Source organism: Cuculus canorus, chromosome 1 (assembly GCF_017976375.1).
Source record: "Cuculus canorus isolate bCucCan1 chromosome 1, bCucCan1.pri, whole genome shotgun sequence".
Classification (NCBI taxonomy): domain Eukaryota; kingdom Metazoa; phylum Chordata; class Aves; order Cuculiformes; family Cuculidae; genus Cuculus; species Cuculus canorus.
Window position 1 is genome coordinate 82,498,122 of NC_071401.1, and position 20,604 is coordinate 82,518,725.

Below are 20,604 nucleotides of genomic sequence, written 5' to 3' on the forward strand. Positions count from 1 at the left end.
ATCGTATTTGGGGCCTATAGGCTGAGCTGAAGATCCTTATTGAGTGCTGGTGCAGAAGACCACAAATCGGTTCACTTGGCTGTCAGTGTACTAAGCACCATTAACGTCTTCTCCCTCTTGACCAGAATTAGTGTGTCTTGTCTCTATGCTGTGCCACGGCAACAGTACATTCACATTTGGTGGGTCTTTGTTTGGTATCTTGTACGTGGAAAACAAAAGCTGCATGCAGACCATGCAGTGGTGACTCTGTTCAACTTTACTCCATTTTAAATTAGTATCCAAACAACTTGTCACACTTTTCTTAAGGTCATTGTGTTTAAGGTCATAAAGTATCAGATAGTCTAGTCAGTTATGTAGACAGGAAAGCCAAGAAACTTGACAAGAGTATTTTTATTAAACTTGCACAACTGACTTCTGTTGCTTTGCGTAGTTTGTGTTTGTTCAGTCTGTTCAATATTTGTTTGTCTGGGAAGGAATGCTGTGGACTCAAAGTGTCCGATAGTTCATAGTTTCAGTGTTAAAGAAACATCATCTAAGCACTGATGGTACTGCTAACGCTCTTAGATGAGATAAAACACAGGATCAAGAAAAAGAAGTGTGATAGGAATCACTTCCTTTTCAGAAGCGTGATACACAGAAAACCAGGACAATGTAGCTTGCAGTCACAGAACTTCTGTATAATCAGATTTATTTTGTCACTAAAATTAATAGGTTATAGGGTTTTTTATAGTGCGTTTCAATGCTGTAAGATCTAGGCATCATTAAATAATTGAGAAAGTGTGGATGTCATAATACTATTTACTAATATATTTAAGCAATCATATAGAAAATGGTTAGTGAGTAGATGTTTTAGGTAAACAACACATGGTGGTCTGTTTTAACTGGGCACCCTAATGTAATGGTTGCTTCTGGTAATGAGAAGATAGATAAATCCCTCTGTACTTGCCCTTCCTGGAAAAGACACAAATTGTTGTTTGCTGTAGGCAGAATCAAGACAAGCTGTTTCAGTATTTGCCATGTAAATATTAAATAATAAGAACAGCATGTATGTGGTTCTGAAGTATGTAGAAGCCTTGCATTAATGTCAGAATGTCTGTATTCATCTACAATTTTGCTTATTTATTTGATTGTAATTGGGATTTCTCTTTTTCCTCAGGGAAACTGTATCAATCTGACTGATGCCTTGACTCTGTATGAAGAACAGCTGAGCAGGCTTTATTGTCCTGTGGAGTTTTCAAAAGAAACGGTGTGCGTACCCTCCTACATGGAACTGTATCCTTAAAGACTGAAAAAGAGTGCAGAGTGTACATTAATAAATCGGGCAAGCCTAGATTGATTGGAGGAAGTGAACTCAAGGGCAAGAAGGCAGTTCTAATTTAAATGCTATTAAAGTTTTTTCATAGCGGATGAACTACTGCAGTTTTATTTTGAGGGCAGCTGTAGGAATTTGTTTTAAAGGTGCCATAAATTCACAGCTTGTGAAATGATCAGCACCTTGCAAGGTTTGGTCATGTTTTTATTAATGGTTTTGAGTGTTTCCAAGTGCATTGGTTATGTGATATAGGATAAGCTGCATGATGAGGGTAATGCTGCCTGGGAGTTCTGGCAAAGCTATGTATCTTTTGTCCTGTCACCAAAAAAAAAATCCAAACTAACTTCATACAGATCAGCATGATCCAGATATTTAAATTTTCTCTGGTAAATCTATCTTGGACTTACAGCTCAAACTGGATTTTTAATGGGGGGAAAAAGTTGTTTCTAGCCATCATTACTAATTAATGTCACAGAAAGTAATATTCCAAGTGGAGATATGTACATGTTTCTTGGCAACATCCCATTCCTAAAAAAAAAAAAATCCTTCAGAATTTCTTCATTTTGTGGGTGGCAGGGAAGTTATACAAGGAGCTAAAAGTTTTGACTTCATTAACTCTATAGGGGCATTTTTGTCTTCTGCAGGGTGGTTCTGCTAGCTTCATTTGCCTTGAATATCTACCACTTTTATGTGATCTCCCAGGAAATGTTTCTGCAGGGTAATGCCAGCTGTGGGTGTCCCTCGCTTGTCAGGAGAAAGAGTGCTATGATCCTACTTATTCATAATTTATTAAGCATGTGAAACTGCCACAGCCTTTCTTCTGCGCTGTGTGTTCGTTTTGCTTCCCTTCTGTCTTTAATAGTAATACTTTTTAATGCTGTAGCCTGCTGTTTTGGACTCCATACTGACTGTAACGAGCTCCTCCCATTTCCCTTTGTCAGCTCTCCAGGGAAACTCATATTTGATTTTAACATTTTCAAGACAAGAAAGTGGAAGAGGATGTGAAGATCTTTGTCCTTGTACCTTACAGTTTCAGAAAAATTGTTATTTTTGCCTTTTACAAGTGGTAGGCCTTAATACCATGTGCGTGTGATTTGGAGTATACATCCTCAAAGTCTTCTAAACACTTTTTATGTCATTTATTTGGAAATATACAAAGTGTTTCCAAGTGACTTGAGTAGGAAATGCTACTTAGTTCCTTGGAAAAGTACATTTAAATGTCTCTAGTAAGCTAACAGAAGTGAAATATTTTAGCAATAAATTTATTAAAACTAGCCATTAAATAGATATAATAGAGCTTGAAAGTGAACATTTCTTATGGAAACAGGACAGGCTTTATCAGTTTGGTTTTTTGAATGAATTAATAATATGATGGTATAGGTACAGGAATATTAAAGAAGTCATCTTGATTACTCCAGATTAGCCCAAAGCAAGTACTATAACTTTTATAGCCCTTGGACTTGTTATAGCCCTTTACTTGCATTTCAGGTACAGATTATCGCCTTTCTTGAAATTTAAAGATTTCCAAGTAGGAGTATGTATCTGAAGAGAAGATTATACCTAAATGCTCTTTCACAGGTGACCGAGAGATGCATTTACAGTAGAATTATGACAAGTAATCAAAAATTAGAATATTATTTCTTTCTGAAGAATGTGACACATCTGTGGCATTCATTTAATCTCTTGAGCCATTGAAAAAGTCTTTTCACACTCTCAAATATTCATTTTCATAATCTGGCCAAAAGTTGTGTATGGGTACCTGAATACAGGCAAAGTACTAAGCTGGCTTACCACTTTCTGTTATTGCTTGTTTTGCCTACTTCAAGAATTGTTATTGTGTGTAACTGTTATTTAAAGTTCTGATGTTTACCACTGCTCTGAGGGTCCACCTGAAACTCAAGTAGCTATTGACGTAAAAGCCAGAACTCGTAAGAAAAATGTCTCTGAGGTGTCCACCAGGACTTTATGGTGAACATGTTGGCTCTCCATGGAGCATGTGTGACCTTGGTGTGTAAACAGAAGAGTGTATGTAAGTCCAGGAATCAATGCCTCAATTCTGCAGTTGTTGCTGTACCTCTTGAAAAGGCAATGTTCATGTCTCATTCTTGTCTGCTTCTCTGGAAGCAGGTGGAATTATGTAGCTGTGACCTCTCTAATATGCCCAGTTTGACAAGAGAGCTTTTGAGTTGTTTGTCCTGCCAGGAGTACCTCAGATAACTGTGGTTTGAGTGTATCTTCTGTATGACTCTGATGAAGCTGGATTCATCTTCCCTCAGAGGAGCAGCAAAAAGAGCACTGATACAGCTGCCAGTTGCTCTGTTTTTACATCTAGCTCAGTTTGGCTGATGTAGAGGTCTGCTTTCTGGAAAGTGTTTAGGTACTTAGGGCAAATACCACAGAAGCTTTTAGAGAAAAGCCGAGGGAAAATTTAGATGCATTTGTTAAATGAGTGTTCAACAGAGCCCCTGTTGAGGCATTTAAGAGGCAGTAGATGCTTAAATCTTCACCTAGTAAGATACCTGAACACCTAGTGCTCAGCTACTGAACATCTCAGTACTAATTTTGTGTCTGATTGTGTCTGCTTTAGGGATTAACACATTCAGCAGCTGGATGTCTCTTTCCTATTCAAGCTTGCTGCTTTACAAGTGAGAATATGAGCAAGGGGGATCCCAACTTGGCAAACCCCTGATCAAAACTTTGATCGCTTTTTCCAAGTACCTCTGTAGTTTATGCAGTGGTTGCAATGCAAAAAAAAAAAAAAAAAAAACAAAAAAAAACACAAAAACCAAAAACCACACCACCCAAAAGTCTGCAGCAGGAATTAGAAAGCATGGCTTTGCAAAGGGTTTAATTGTTCAGTGGAAATGGTGTGCTGTTTTGGACTGCTGAGCCAAAAAGAGGATCCAGGGAGATTTCACTTAGGGATTTTTACGCTGTGTTTATGAGCTTCTATAAGTTTTCAGAATTTAAATATAAGTGAAAATAATTACTTCAGTTTTAACTGCGTACTGCAAACTTTGCTTTTTTTTTTTTTTTTTTTTCCTTAACTGCTGATTTTCTCCAGATGGGTATTCTACACGATTTGGAAGAAACAAACTGGCAACTGAACATCAAGATTATTTGAGATTATTCTAAATGTACATGCTGCATGGAGCATACAGGCCTGCCGCGTGCTGCGTATTGGCATCTTGAACCTTTAAATTATGTGCTGTAGATGATTCTGAAACCTAGTCATGCTATTGATTGTGAATTCTTTAAATGTTTTTTTATTATTATTTTAATTTAAAAGCAGATGGAAAATGTATATTTTGATGAGCTAGGGTGTTATTTTTGAAAGTCAACTTAAAGAAGAATAAGCAGCAGAACTATATAAGCTGCTGAATGCACTGAACATTTAGAATGTGATCCCTTTTATTTTTTTGTAGATCTTCAGAAATGGATTGATTAAAAAAGGCATCTTTTCGGATTTCGTCCCTGAAGGCCGGTTCATGGAGTTTGTTTTGGATTGGGGTTTTTTTTTGTTGTTTTTCCACCAGATTTTTCAGGATGAAGGGGGTTTTGTTTGGTTGGTTTTTTTTTTCAAATGAACACGTGCAGTGCTTCCATATAAAGAAGGGCATAACTGAAAAGAAAAAAAAGGAAAAAAGAGAGGGGAAAAGAAAAGGAAAAAATCTTTAGAGGGGATAACCCAAATCCTTCATTGCAAAGGGAAGAAAGCTAGTCTTAAATTTTGTTTATTTACTCTTGTTTCTTTTATTGTTGCTGTAATCTCTTCTGCATGAGAAGAATCTTTGACCTTTCACCTCATGGAATTCTTTAGCTGCTGCTGCATTGATTATTTGGATTTATATACAGATTAAACAGTAGGTTATAGAGGCACTTTGAACTCTACCAGCATAAATATTAAAACTAGTTTTCCATCCCACCACAGTGCAAGAAAATGTGTGATAAGGTTCTTGAGGGATATACTCTTCAATGTTATGGAAAACTAGGTTCTTGAAGGAAAAATTGTTTAAAAGGGTAAAAAATAATGGGTGTGATCTAGATTCATATGCACTGGTATTGAATGTTTTGAGGCAAGTATATATACTTCAGTAGAGTAAGTCCTGCAGGCAGACCATGTTGTGTGGGGAGCTCTTGCTGAATTACTCACTTGCAGTGTAAAAATCAATGGAGGCTAGGTTATGTTGTAGTTTTGTTTTGAAATATAAAGCATTTTTCTTTCACTGTTTCTCATGTCTGAAAAATTATATTTTTGTAAGAATGTGCTGTGTACTGACTAAAACTTTGCTTTCAGTGATCCCATTTGAAAGGAGGTAGGAGGGATATTACCATTCTGTGCATTTCTGTACATTTCCAAGATAGAATAAAAAGTGCACTGTTTCCCTAAACACTCTAATCCTGAACCATAATGATGTTGTTTTCTTTCAACACTTAGTGTGAATATTTTCATATTTTTTTTCTTGGGAGGAGTTGACCCCATCTTCTTCCGCTTGGTACTGTTAATGAAAACAAAATAAACAGAAAAACATTCCGAAGATCTGTATTCTGAAATCATACATAAAACAATTTTACTGTCACCCACGTATATAAACTGTTCATGAAATCTCAGTAGCCTGTGTAGAATTCCAGAGTAGTACCAGGAAACTTAAAAAGGTTTCCTCTTCATTTGGTGTATAATTATTCTTATATTGTACGGTTGTGCTGTTAAAATGCTTTCAGTTTCAAAAGCCAATAGAAATATTCTTCAGTCTTTAAATTATAGCAGTTTATGTTAATCCTTTAATATACAAGGTGCACAGTTCCTCCATGGCCTACAGCTTGTGCATCCCTTAATACTCTCAAAGAGCAAAGCCTTTCTCTAAACAAAGTCTTGTGTTTCCCTGAGTGTTCTACCTGTGTTGTATACATCACAGACAATACCTTGGTATTTTTGCCTATAACCTAGTAGTGACCCTTCATTTCCAATACAGGACTGCGCTCAGTATATTATATAGCTGCAAATGAATGCAGATGTCCTCTAAACAGTTGTGTATCCCTAAATTTGCAAGCATTCCCATTGGTTCTTAGTGTGCTTACTCATGTAGATGAAATTAAGTGCACAGGTGTTCACTGGGGTGGGGCTTACGGCATGTGTGTTCCCAAGTGAGTTTGATAGATGTAGAAATCGGTCACAAAAAATGGGGGGGGGGTTGTTTTTCGGTAAAGAAACTTGTGAACTGGAGGATGACTTTATATGCTTGCTGTAGCAAGGCTAGAACTTTTCTTTAGCGCTGCTGCACAAGGCTGCCTGAGCACAGTGATGTTGGATGTGCAGGAATGTTCCATAATCATTTCCCAGAATGACCTAGACACCTGAATTAAATATTGATAGGTGAGAAGCAGCAGTGCTTGCAAATCTTTCCTTTTCAACTGATATAGTATAAAGAGTTGGAGGAATTATTTTTTAAAAAGCCTTTTTTTTTAACGTAGGGGTTTTTTTTAGGCAATAGATGAAGTAAAAAGCAATTCAACAAATACTGAACATTATATTTTTAAGTTGCTGAATTGATTCTGAGCAAATACATACACATGGTCAGTCTTTATTTATTTGTTGCTGTAGTGTAGATGTTTTAAAAAGGGCAAACAAGTCTATTTGTGTTAGAACTGTCAAATGTAAACTGCTATAGCTGATCAGCTTTCCATGTTTAAAGCCAGCTGGGAAATAGGTGTGATAACATTATGCCAACAGTTCCCAAGATATGGTTGACATTAGGGTTTTCTTAATTATTCTTTGCACTAAATGCTGCTTCCACCTAGGAATGTGATTTAAGCATTTAAAAACTTGATTAATAGTAGTTCGTGCAAAGAGAAGACTGCTGGTATTGTATCTACTGCATCAGGGCAGTGCATGTGTTTAAATACACTATTACTTGTGTGTTGGAATTGTTAAATATCTTGTGGATTCGGTGATGAAATGACAGAATTGATGGGTATAATGCTTATCGTTGTAGCTTTTTTCCTTTACCTTGTTGCCTAACAAACATAAAGGTACTTAATAATCCTTTTATGGACTATTTTCTGTCTGATTAATAAATCTATTTTTCCCTATAAGATATGCTCAGATAAGATACTCCGTGGCATGAAAGAGCACACTGATATTTGTGATGGGGAGGATCACTTCAGGCTTCAGTGATCTTTGCCTAAAAAGAGTTAATTTTCTGTAGAAAGCTGTAGATGTGAATTACTTGGAGGTCTGTAAGTGTGTTACTTTTTCCGCTGAAGTGGCAAGTTGGCATCCAGTGGTGGTGTGACTTGTTGCAGAGAATGGATCAGCTTAAGAGAAATAAGTGAGGCAGTAATAATGATGCAAGCTTTGGCACACAAGTTTGAGGAAGAGAGAGAAGGGCACAAGCAAGACAGGCACATTGAAGAAGTTACTCTGGGGTGTGAGTCAGAAAGATTAATAATGCGAGACAAAGTAAGATGAACGTGCCTTCTAGAAGAGATTGTAGAGAGATTTATGTAAGTCCCAGCTAACTGGAAACGAGAGGTATTTACATCTGTCCCAAGTACAGTGATGACAAAGGGCTCGGTAGTCGGGGTGGGCGGGAGAAGAAGGGAGGATGCTCAACTTTTTGAGGGGAAATGTCTCACATACAGACTTTGAGGGTAAGGTAAAGAGTAATTTTATAACTCTTGCATGCACAACATGGAAGATAGGTGTCTCTTACATTATTTTCACTGTTTAAAGAGAGGTGTTGACAGCTTGCTGGAAGGAACAAGACAAGGGGAGAAGTGAGAGGAAGAGTAGTCAATTTCTTGTTTTAGTTTAGGCATGGAGACTGCAGATGATGTTGCCTGAGGGTACTAGGAAGAAGCTGAGAAATCGTGCCCACAGAGGAAAAGTGGATTAGTTGGACTCGATAAAGGAGGTACTGAAGGAGCAACTGAGAGAGCTAACAAAGGAAATAAGTGCAGGAGTGATTAATAATAGCATTGAGCATCATAGAACTGCCTCTTTGACATGTAGGATGCTTTAGGAAGCAAAAAGTTAAAAATGTGGAAGGATATGAAGTCAAGGAGTTCATACAGTGGTCATACATTGTAGTGAACTTGAGCTTTGGAGGCAGAAAGGGAGAAAGTAGAAAGGAAGGAAAGAAGAGTGTGAAATATACTCCTAATTGGAAGCATAATGAGAAGTACTCCTGTGCAGTATGAAGGGAAGAAATGATGTGGGAACAAGAGTGATTAAAATGGGAAGGAGCTGGGGGAATGAGCTAGGAGGAAGAACCAGAAACAGGACAGCACCACAGATATGCTGTGGATTCGGAGAGCACTGGAAATACAACAAAGGAGTGCCAGTCACGCTGCCAAGTTTGTCTTCTGTAGGTATCAAAGGGAGGAGAAGAGATATTGAAATATACGGAATTTTTAAATGCAGTTAACAATTGTGAGATGGCTCTTAAGTATTTTAGGAGGAAAAGAAAGGAGCTGCTAGAAATGAAATTATGACCAGAAAGAAGCTTCAGATTAAGGAATGATTGGTGTAAACAGATGACCAGGGAAATAAATACAAACTTCATGAAGCGCAAAAGAAAGGGTACTGTGAGGTTTGACTGTTGTGGGTTGTCACTGTGAGCCTGGAAGGATAGAAGGTGGAAGAACACCAATGGTATCTCTGCTATGCTCAGCTTGTGGATTTGGAAAGACTGATCAGAACTTGCAAACGTATGAGCACCACCCTCCCCACCTCCCAACCCCCTTTCCCACACACCCCCCAAAGTGCTAGGCCATTGTAGCGTTTTTCATCTGACTTTGAAGTGCCATAACCTCATTGTATGTTACTTGAGAGGATAAAAGGTTTCATTACCTCAGTGATGGATGAACAATCACATTGTGTTCTGTATTGCCTGTGCAGCACTATTAGTATGATTTACTTTGAAAGACTTGAAAGACAAAAGTATTTTATTGATGTATAGTGGAAACATCTTAGTGGGATTAGGTTTTGTACATACAGAGACAAGCAGCAATTGGATTCTAAAACAGTAGTTGTAGTCAATGAGAATAACAAAGATGAGTTTATGCAGCTGTGTGGAGGCTTTTCTGTTCTGGTAGCTGCTATTGTTACCTAGCACTTCCCTACTTAACTTTTCTTCAGCTGGCTATCAAAACTTATGTTTTTGCTTTTTGTAAATTATTTTATTTTACTCTCTGCATCGTCCAAGTGTACTCTGAAGCTTCACATTGGGACATGCTAATAATTGGCATCTCTTGTAACACTGAAGTATTTTAAATGATGTTTTGTAACCAGTGGTTAGCTATTTAGGGTGGAAAGATGACCGAGGTTTTATTCAGGAGACCTTTTTGGGTAATTCATTGGCTAAAGCCCAAATTGTCCCAGACACTGTATGGGTTGTGAGCTAGGAACTGCTGAAGGTACCTTAAAAACAGAAGGTTGACCCAAGCTAGCCCAAAACCTTACAGTGTATGAGAGATTGGTCTAGCAGGTGGGCAGACTGCAGTATGGTTACAGATACCAAACAACTTGCTCATCCTATCACATGCACTGACTTTTGCATGGAAAACTGTCCAGGCTGTCACATATCTAATAGTGCAAACCATCAGATGGTAGTCTCACATTCCAGCACTTCCCTTGATGATCTATATCAGCTCTGACATTATCTTGCCTTAATATGCAGGTGCCTTATAGCCGGTGTAGAGCCCAGACCGTATTTGAGATGCCGAGAGCTTGCTTCAAAGCGCAATCTGAAGTCACCAGTGTGTGGAATGGGACATCACTGTGTTTGTCTGTCTCAGCCTCTATGCATGCAGTTAGGCCCTATCATAGAATCACCAGGTTGGAAAGGACCCACTGGATCATTGAGTCCAACCATTCCCAACACTCCCTTAAACCATGTCCCTAAGCACTTCATCAACCCGTTCCTTAAACATCTCCAGGGAAGGCAACTCGACCACCTCCCTGGGCAGCCTCTGCCAGTGCCCAATGACCCTTTCTGTGAAGAATTTTTTTCTGATATCCAACCTGAACCTCCCCTGGTGAAGCTTCAGGCCATTCCACCTTGTCCTGTCACTTGGGAGAAGAGGCCAGCTCCCTCCTCTCCACAACCTTCTTTCAGGTAGTTGTAGAGAGTAATAAGGTCTTCCCTCAGCCTCCTCTTCTCCAGGCTAAACAACCCCAGCTCTCTCAGCCGCTCCTCGTAAGACTTGTTCTCCAGCCCCCTCACCAGCTTCGTTGCTCTTCTCTGGACACGCTCCAGAGCCTCAACATCCTTCTTGTGGTGAGGGGCCCAGAACTGAATACAGTACTTAAGGTGGGGTCTCACCAGTGCCGAGTACAGAGGGAGAAAAACCTCCCTGGACCTGCTGGTGACCCCATTTCTGATACAAGCCAAGATGCCATTGGCCTTCTTGTCCACCTGGGCACACTGCTGGCTCATGTTCAGTTGGCTGTCAACCAACACCCCTAGGTCCTTCTCTGTACAGCTCTCCAGCCACTCTTCCCCCAGTCTGTAGCACTGCATAGGGTTGTTGTGCCCCAAGTGCAGGACCTGGCATTTGGCCTTGTTAAACCTCATCCCATTGGTCTCAGCCCAGCGGTCCAGCCTGTTCAGATCCCTTTGCAGACCCTCCCTACCCTCCAGCAGATCCACACTACCTCCCAGCTTAGTGTCATCCGCAAACTTGCTAACGGTGCACTCAATGCCTTCATCCAGGTCATTGATAAAGACATTGAACTGGGCTGGACCCAGTACTGAGCCCTGGGGAACCCCACTTGTAACTGGCCTCCAGCTGGAGTTAACTCCATTTACCACCACTCTCTGGGCCCGGCCATCCAACCAGTTTTCAACCCAGGAGAGTGTGCGCCTGTCCAGGCCAGAGGCAGACAGTTTCTGAAGCAGAATGCTGTGAGAAACTGTGTCAAAGGCTTTACCAAAGTCCAGGAAGACTACATCCACAGCCTTTCCCCCATCCACTAGTCGAGTCACTTTGTCATAGAAGGTGATCAGGTTAGTTTGGCAAGACCTGCCTTTTGTAAACCCATGTTGACTGGGCCTGATCACCCGGTTCTCTTGCATGTGCTTCGTGATAGCACTCAAGATCACCTGTTCCATGACTTTCCCTGGCACTGAGGTCAGACTGACAGGCCTGTAGCCTGTAGTTCCCCGGATCCTCCCTGCAACCCTTCTTGTATATGGGCACAACATCAGCCAGCCTCCAGTCTAGTGGAACTTGCCCAGTCAGCCAGGACTGCTGGAAGATGATGGAAAGGGGTTTGGAAAGGACATCCGCCAGCTCCTTTAGTACTCTTTGGTGGATCCCATCTGGCCCCAGAGACTTGTGGTTGTCTAGCTGGGCAAGCAAGTCTCTAACCACCTCCTCTTGGATCATGGGAGCCTCATTCTGCTCCTCTAACTCCTGGGTTTGTACAGAGAGGGAACAACTTCCCTTACTATTAAAGACTGAGGCAAAGGAGGCATTAAGTACCTCAGCCTTGTTCTTATCCCCTGTCACTGTTGTACCTTCTGCATTCAATAGGGACTGAATATTCTCCCTAGTCCTCCTTTTCATGTTGATGTATTTGTAGAAAGATTTTTTATTATCTTTCACAGACTTAAGCCAGTTTGATTTCTAGTTGGGCCTTAGCCCTCCTGATTTTTTCCCTGCACGATCTCACTTCCTCCCTGTAGTCCACCCAAGACGCCTGCCCTTTCCTCCAAAGCTCATAGACCTTCTTCTTCTTTTTGATGCATCCCAAAATCTCCCTGCTCAACCAAGCTGGCTTTTTCCCCCACCGGCTCCTTTTCTGGAACATGGGGATTGTTTGCTCCTGAGCTGCTAGGATTTCATTTTTTAAGAGTGCCCAGCCCTCGTGGGCTCCCTTGCCCTGAAGGACTGTCTCCCATGGAACTTTGGCAACCAGCCTTCTGAACAGTCCAAAGTCTGCCCTCTGGAAGTTTAATGTGACTGTTTTGCTAATCCCCTTCTTTATCCCACCTAGAACTGAAAACCCTATCATCTCATGATCACTTAGTCCCAGGTGTCCCCCAGCCATCACATCCGCCACAAGACCTTCCCTATTCTCAAACAGCAGGTCAAGGAGGGCACTCTCCCTTGTCGGTTCACTAACTAGTTGTGTGAGGAAGTTGTCTTCCACGCACTCCAGGAACCTCCTAGACTGCTTCCTTTCTGCTGTATTGTACTCCCAGCTGCTTTGTGTGGCAATGCTTGCTATGGATGCTGTTTGTACCTGGGCAGGAAGGTCAGAGCAGACTGGGAGCACTGGGTATATTTGACCAACTTGGATATAAGGTGCAGTGCACATCCAAAAGTCTCCCTTCTCAGGATGCCAGGTAAGTTGCACAGGCACTGGAGACATGGGAGACAGAGCTGCCGGACAGAAGGGGACAAAAAGGAAACTAGTGACTGGGTAGACCACTGTTCTCACCACAAGGGAAGTCTGCAGCCCACAGCCTGTGTATGGGTTCTGTGCTGTGGTAGGTTCTGTGCTGGTGAGATGGTGGGGGCTGATCTGGATTCCTCTAGAGGACCATGTCTTCTAGAGGTGTACCTTCCTGGAACAAAAAACCAGGGCAAAACAAAACCAAATGCTGCTTCAGATGGGAGTGACTGGGAAGACTTCAGGCAAGACAATAAAGGAATTTGGTGCTTTTTCAAGGTAAGTAGGTGAAGATACAGCTTGATTAAAACTGAGGCTGCTTAGCCTGGATGCATGAAAATATAGACAGCTCAAGAGTACAACCTGTGTTGAACTGCTGCCAAAGCATAAAGGCAAAAGCAAAAGCGTGTATCTTTAATCTGTGGGTCAAGCCAGAATTATTTTAAGAGCTAGCTCATGAGACAGAACTACTAGGTTTGCTGAGACTTAGGAGGTATAGTCACCCTTGCCCCTCTCTTTGAACTTCTATTTCTAGATATGCTGCAAATGCACATGAATATGCAGAGATGTATGAAAATTTAATTAGCTATAACTTCTCGGAGATCAAAAGTATTTCAAACTTTCTTGACTGAATTGAGTGTTTCCTAAAATCTATTCAACCTAGTTTCCTCAACACTACAGCTTGTGTGAAGGGGTTGCTGTGAAGGCATTTCTCCCAGTAGCTATGCCATGTAAATGGTCCCAGCTATCTTCTCTGCACTCCCACCTCTTCATTCTCACTATAAGCATTAGCTCCTCTGCTGTGGGAGTTGCAGCTCTCCTGTGGCAAACCAATTAGGGTGAAATTGGGACAGCAGAGGTATTAAAGGGAAATGGGGAGCCGATCGGATGGAAAAGCAACCTGAGTTCGTGATGGCCCTGTGGTTCATCATCTTGCCAGACAAGTAGTTATACTGACAGACCTGAGTGGAGTGTAGGCATTAGAACTGGCAATGGGAGGAGCAATTTCGGAAGGTGTGGGATAATGGAAAAGTGCTCAAAGTAGAGACTGTAACATCATAGTTCATACCTTTTTTAGAAATACAGAGGAGGAATTGTTAGGGGAGATACCCTGTGGTTTTTTTCTTATTATTTTTCTTTAATCACATCTTCTGATCCGTTTATAGGTCCAGTTGCAAATGGGAGATTTAGGTCGCTTAAAGAACCATTTTGTCACAAATCTTTAGTGTGCTGCCAACTACACAAATTTCCTGCAAATGGATTTTTTACACAACTTTGATTTAGCAGCAATTTAAGATTTATTAATAATTTTGAGATAGGTCACAAGATTAGGTTTTATAGTTCTAACAGCACTTAATCATTAGGCAATTTAACAGAGTGATTCAACAGAATTTATTATAATCAAAGCAGCGACTTAATTAAAGATTTGAGAAAAGCAAGGTTCACACGAGGCATGAGACATACTGCAGCATTTCCCAAACTGAATCATACATACAGACACATAAAAATACATGGATATCCAGACACAGAGATTAACCTATGATTGATATTCCCCTCTTTTCTAGACTTTAGTGAATTACCCACTTTTAATGTGTTTGCTTTCCTCAACAGGTGATTGTTAAGCCTCAAGAAGCCTGGCTTTGCTGTTGAGGGGTGATCTTTGAATCCTTGAAATCTTATTCACTGGCTTTTGTTAGCAGAGGGCCCTAGTGAAGTCTTACCCCAAGGGGTGTCCCAACTCCGGAGGGGGCTGCTGGTCACTGTCCACTGTAATCCAGGAGAGCTCAAAGGGCCTCACTAAGGATCAATTTTTATAGGATCATGAGGTGATTTGCTTTGGTCAGCATTTTTCCATTCTGGTCAAGATTTGTGATAAGTAACTATGGTACTTTCTACTGATGATACGATTCCAGGATTTTCCGGATGTTACAGTTCTGGTGCAATTCAGGTCTGGCTAAGATTCATGTAGCAGGAGTTCCAGGTGTGGTCAGGAAGCTCCTAAAATCCCAGCCCTCATCCCAACTCACAGCACTTGCAACAAAGACAAAAAGATAATGGGAGTTTTCTCCAGATATGCATGGCTTACCCTGAGATCGCAGAGTCACCAGGGCAGGGCTGCACCACTGCAGACCCCTTCCGTCTTGGGATATTCTACAATTTCAGCGATTGAGTAGTTTCAAATAGTTTGAATTTTTGAGAGCAGCTAAAAGGTGGTCCTGCAGAAACTGCATGCCACCTTGGTCTATCGTCTAATAGAAATGAAGAGCTTTTTCTGTGTTGATACTCTGGATGCAGCTTTTGTAGACGTGTGTGTTTTTCAATTACATATTGCCATTCATACATTCATAACTAATAAAACTTTGTACTGGTAATTTTACTCTCCCAGTTCATTTGGGGTAAATGGACTGATGCTGTTCTATTTCCTGAGGTTAAGTTAAAAATTACAATGGCACTCAAGTTCTAAATGCTTTCTCTCAAGGGATTTGTTTTAAAAAAATCTGTGGGCAGCCTCTATTTCATCCAGTGTGGACTTCCTGGCTGTTGACCTACTTCACTATGTTCTTTGAAGAGAAAGAAATGCAAGAACTATTATTTCATTTTATTTTCACTACAAGCAAAAATCAGAATTGGGGTTTTAGATCCATGTGCAGAAGGAGTACTATTGTATGTTATTACAAAGGTAAGAACCTGCTCAGTGATCAACAGATGTGAAGGGAGCTGGGTGTGCCGCAATGAAGCAATCCAAGGTGATTTCCTTCATCTAACAGAAGTACTTCTCTGTCCTGAATATGAATTACTTGGGAGAGCAGAATGTGGGTAGGTCTTGTGAACTGGCTTGTTTGACCCTGCGTGGCTGCCTAGTGGCAGCAGGTGAATAATTTTTTCAGTGAATGGCAGAACTTTGGCTTGTATTGAGTATTCGGTTGTCAACGAATGATACTCAAATACCTCTTAAGTTCGAACACACTAAAATACATTTTATGTCATGCCATTTTAAATGCATTTATAATAGCTTTAAATACTTTATAGCATATCCAGATTCTAATACCAAAAATGCCAGCAAATAAAACTCATTAAAACTTGTTTTGGAGTTTTAGAAACAAACATCCTTTATCAGGTGGGATGATCTCCATCAATCATGTGCAGAGGGACAAAAGCTTATGGAATATATTTCCCACTTACATGCATATGTATAAATTTTCCCAGAAATCTTATGCATATTATATTACTTTCCAAGGTCTAACTTTAATGTTATGAAACATCACAACAGTCAAAACTCTTGCTAATTTGGAGCTGGCTCTAGCTCTCTGTCTGACCTTGCCTTTTAAGATATGTAGAAACTCCAAGCAGAGGTGATTACAGAGGAAGAGACATATGTTCAGCACAGTTCATACTAAACGCAATGTGTTATCATCTTCAAAGAATGAACAGTGTCTGGAAAAAACACTATTTTAAAGAAAACATGCTGTAAAAGGGGCATAACTTTCAAAACACAATTGCTTAGATGAAATTTAACTGTACTTTAGCTTAAATCAAAATATTCCACTTTGAAATATTCCACTTTGCGAAGTTTCAAAATACTCCACATATTGTATCAATACAACTGTGAATGTGTTTCATTTGGTATTTCATGTAACTTAAAACAGTGCTTTAAAATTGCTTTTGTCCCTAGATATAGTGAGGAAAAATAAGTGGTTAACATAAAAACAGCAAGCCAGAAATTATTTTATTAAATTAAGTTGAAAATATGTGATTTGTGTTAAGAGCATGTTTTCTGAAGGCAAGAGCTGGAATAACCTTAGAAAATGCAGTCAGGGTATTACAGTAGGGAAGCTTGGATGGGCTCCTGAGTTTATGTGATTGACTCAGAATGAAATGAACTGTGTTTGCATCATTCCAAATAAGATGTTCTGGTTCTCTGAAAGGCTTGAGTAGTGACTATGAAGGAAATGAATTAACTCCAGTGAAGACCAGCAGCTGAATGAAAAGCTGGAATGTGACACTGCATTTCCTCAGACTGCTTTTCTGGAGTAATGTTTGGTATAGGATAAAGTTAGGAAGAGCCTGTGTAAGAGCATATCTTAAAGTCTAGGGGTTGGCAGAAAAACCTGCAAGGAAAAGGAGGTTTTTCACTTAAAAGGTCTACCAGACCACATTCTGTCTGACTGCAGCACAGCCTGGGATCCTGAACTCTCTGTTGCCCCTAGCGTGTTATAATTCTCATGAAGTTCTTGTATCAATGTTATTTTGTCCCTGGCCACTCTGAACGTGGGTGCAGGTTGTGCCCACATGCAGAGTTAGGTAGGTCGTGTTTGGGAAGTCAGTAGGAAATTCTCTTGCATGTCTTAATCCAGATGTAGCCTGGGTGCAAGTGTTCTCTCTCTATCTCTCTCTGTCTCTCTCTCTCTCTCTCTGTCTCCCACTCTCTCTCTGTCTCTCTGTCGGGAAGGTGGAAAATGCCCCTACAGGCTCTTGACTTCTCTCATTGATTGCTGCTTTAAATGCTATAATGCTCCTTGTTAGTTTTTGGAAACTTATTGCCTGGCTGTAGTTTTGCTTAAGGAAAGTAGTTACTATTAGTATGTTCTGGCCAATCTTGTTTCTGTTCATGGTGCAAATTGCAAGATACTTATCATGACTATCACTTTCTATTAAAAGCACAATTCTCATGAAAGTTTTACTTGGGTATTGTTGTAAAATTGGGTAATGAATCTCCTATTTCAGTCAATCAGTTTGACCAAAGAAGCGATTGATCATGTTTGTGCTAGTTTCAAGGAACTACGAGCAGAAATAACATCAAATATTTAAAGATCCGTGAATTTATCAGTGTCTTTTTGTGGACTGAGATTCTGTCATTTAATTGGGAACTGCATATTGAAGAAGCCAAGGAAATAGAAGACTGTGATCCTTTCTCCAAGTTTTAGAAAAGGATTTAATTTTGGTTGACATGACTTTCCTGCCCTGCAAGCATGCTTGATCATGACTATTTTTATCATTGTTATTAGCTTCTCCAGCAGTATAGTTAATTTCATTGCACAGTTATGTAAATATCTAGGAGTACCTACCTAGAGCCATACTGAGGCACTTCCGTCAGAGCATGCCTAGTCCAGCTACTATTCTTGGGTTCTAGCAAAAGTCTATCATGAGCAATGCCATCTAGTGATCTGACTTTTGGTACCTAACAAGTAGGTTGGATATATTTGACACAAAGCTCAGTGCAGAAATCCTGATTCTGATGACCATTCTGGCTTTCACTTTTTTCCTCAGGTGTAGATAAAGACATTGACAACGTACAGTCACTGACTTTTTTTATCCAGGAGTTTCTCAGTAGCTGCCAATTCACACCTTTGTCAGAGCTTCCCTTCAAATTTTCATTAGTGCCCTTATACTTCCTTTGGCCTGTGATAGCTAAGGGTAAAATTGTGGGTATCTTCAGTGATGTAACATCCCCGAGTCTTTGGATCCCCTTACAACCTTCAACTACCTACCTTTTCTAATGCTATTTTAACTTCATTGCTCAGTTTCTATTCCTTTTACAAGCAGAAGCATGAGTGTTTTTCTTAATTTTTTCTACTCAGAGCAGCAGAAACACTGTTTGATATTTTTGCTTAAGCCCCTTTGATATTTATGCTCTCCTCATGCAAATTTTTTGTGATACTGGAAATTGAAACCAAGTAATCCAGAACACCTACTTTCCTGCTCCGGTGTATGCAGATCAGTCACAAAAGAAGACAATTGCTACATGTTTTTCTTTAGTCCTAGATAAATCCTCTATACAAGCACTGCAATAAGCTTGAAAGTAGAACGTTCCTCGTTTAAATTTGAGTGAAAATCTGAAACACTGACTTTGAGAAATATGTGAGTACAGCAAATGGTCCATATGAGTGTCCACAGGCTTTACTCAAAGTTTTGTTTCATTTTAATAAGGTTTGATAATAAATCCATAAAAATGTAAGGCCGTGACGAATCTCTGTTTTGTAGCCTTGCGTCAATAGGGAAAAAAAAACCCAAACCACAGAAAGCTTTATTCTAAATAGAGATGTTAGAAACTTCAGGGAAGGATTGTCAGATACATAGCAATTTGGCTTGTAAAGATAATTATATTTAGTTTGGTTCTTGAGGATTTCTGTGACTTCAGGAAAGCAAATGTTTAGTTTTGCCAATTCTGTCCCATGGAACCTCATGTTGTGGTTTCAACCTGATCTGTCTTCGGCCTTCTCTTTCCTGGGAACTCGATGATTAAATGTATTTAAACCCGTCTGAGGTGCCGCTGTACATCAGGGAGTAATCCCTGGAGTAGCTCTATGACTGGGACAAGAGCAGGTGATACCTAGAAATATCTCTGCTGAAAGAGACACAAAGTCTCGTGCTGTCGTGGGACATTGTAGTTAGGACATCATATTTAGTGTGGGATTTTTTTTTCCTAGCTTTTAACTGTGTGTAGAGTTAATTGTAATCTCATTTTGAGATGAGGGAGAAGAAAAAGAATCCCCTTGCTTAAAACGCATTCAAATAAAACCACGTTCAGGAAGTTCCCAAACTGGCTGTAGCAATACTCTAGAAGAAGAGGGAATTTTTTTGAGCCTGCCTGCTCTCCTCTGAAAGCAGAGGTTTTGCAGTTGTGCTTTCCCTAGCTCTGCTCTGGCTCCCTTCTGCCCAGCCTTGCTCAGTAACCCTTGACCTTGTCAGGCAACTTCAACAAAATTTGAGATCAAAGCTATTAAGTCCTGACAACTTTTTGCCTGAGTGCAAAGGTCTCTTGATTCTGCTAGAAAGGCTGCACTGGGTGTTGTCATTGGTAGGCACAGGAGAATCCATTGTACAGAGGGATGTGACCGAATGGCCCTCCTGTGAGAAAAGCTTTTGCTAGAGCTGGTACCTTACAGAACTGCTGAGCTCTGCTGCCTTGGATAGTAAAGCATGTGGAGGAGATTTTGGTCGGATTTTTCAGGTTTTCTACAAAGGTCAGTGCAAGTGAACAGATACTCTCTCATAATATAAGGAGACATCGGATACCCGTTCAGCAGCACCTTTATGGAGCAATTTCTCTGCTTCTGGCTTCAGCTATATCTGAGCTATGCTGCTTTTGGAGATCCAAAGGGAAAGTAGACAGGAGCCTTTGCTTTTCCAAAGGCAGTTGTGCTTCTCGGACACAGGAGGTGACAGTAGGGGGATCTCCTTATTAGAGGCTGAAAGCAGCTATATGCAGGTCTGATGCCTCTCGTCTTTTGATTTCAAATGTTGGTGAATATGTGCCTCATTATACACCTGAAAATTCATCCATGAGACACAAACTCAGTGGAAAACAAGCTTCCTTGCTTCCACTGTTCATATAAATATTCTTGGACAGCTGCGAATGAACATTAGACAGAGCGAAAGAAATGGGTACAGCGCTGGTGGCCTTAATGCAATATTTTAAAGAAACAACAGAGTTGTGTCCTGTCTACATCTACTGCTGTGGCAATTGCAAATGTCACATTCCCCAGCAATGTATTTATCAGTGCCTTTTCAGCCTATGTTCACAGATCATATGCAAAAAGCAAAAAATCTGGTCCTAAATTACACCAGAGCATTTTGTATATTTCTTAATCCCCCACTAAATGCCTTTCTATAGATCATGTTGGCATGTACACTGGACACAGACTTCAGGCTTGATCTGTACCCTGGGATAACAGATGAGGGGTATGTACATGTGATGGCTACATTTAAAAACACTTCTTACAGCATAAACGTGGCCTTTAGGAGTAGTTCTTTTAGTTATAACTTCATCTGCTTCATGAAGAAAAAATTCTTTTTGTTTAAGAACATGTGTGTTGTTTCATTAAAGTGCTTTTTCAAAAGCAGCTTTAAAAAAATCTTGAAAACTTCAGTGGTTTGTCTCAGATGTTGG

The 20,604-nt window shown here is 40.3% G+C and overlaps 1 protein-coding gene across 1 annotated transcript in view; it reads left to right on the forward strand.

Moving 5' to 3' along the window:
* Positions 1-7,337, forward strand: part of SMS (spermine synthase) — a 56,470-nt gene extending 49,133 nt beyond the window's left edge. Inside the window, exons 10-11 of the mRNA XM_054087771.1 lie at positions 1,157-1,272; positions 4,377-7,337. Coding sequence (XP_053943746.1) covers positions 1,157-1,272; positions 4,377-4,419 — 159 coding nt within the window. The 3' untranslated portion in view covers positions 4,420-7,337. The remainder of the gene's footprint in view (positions 1-1,156; positions 1,273-4,376) is intronic.
* Positions 7,338-20,604: the final 13,267 nt, after the last annotated feature.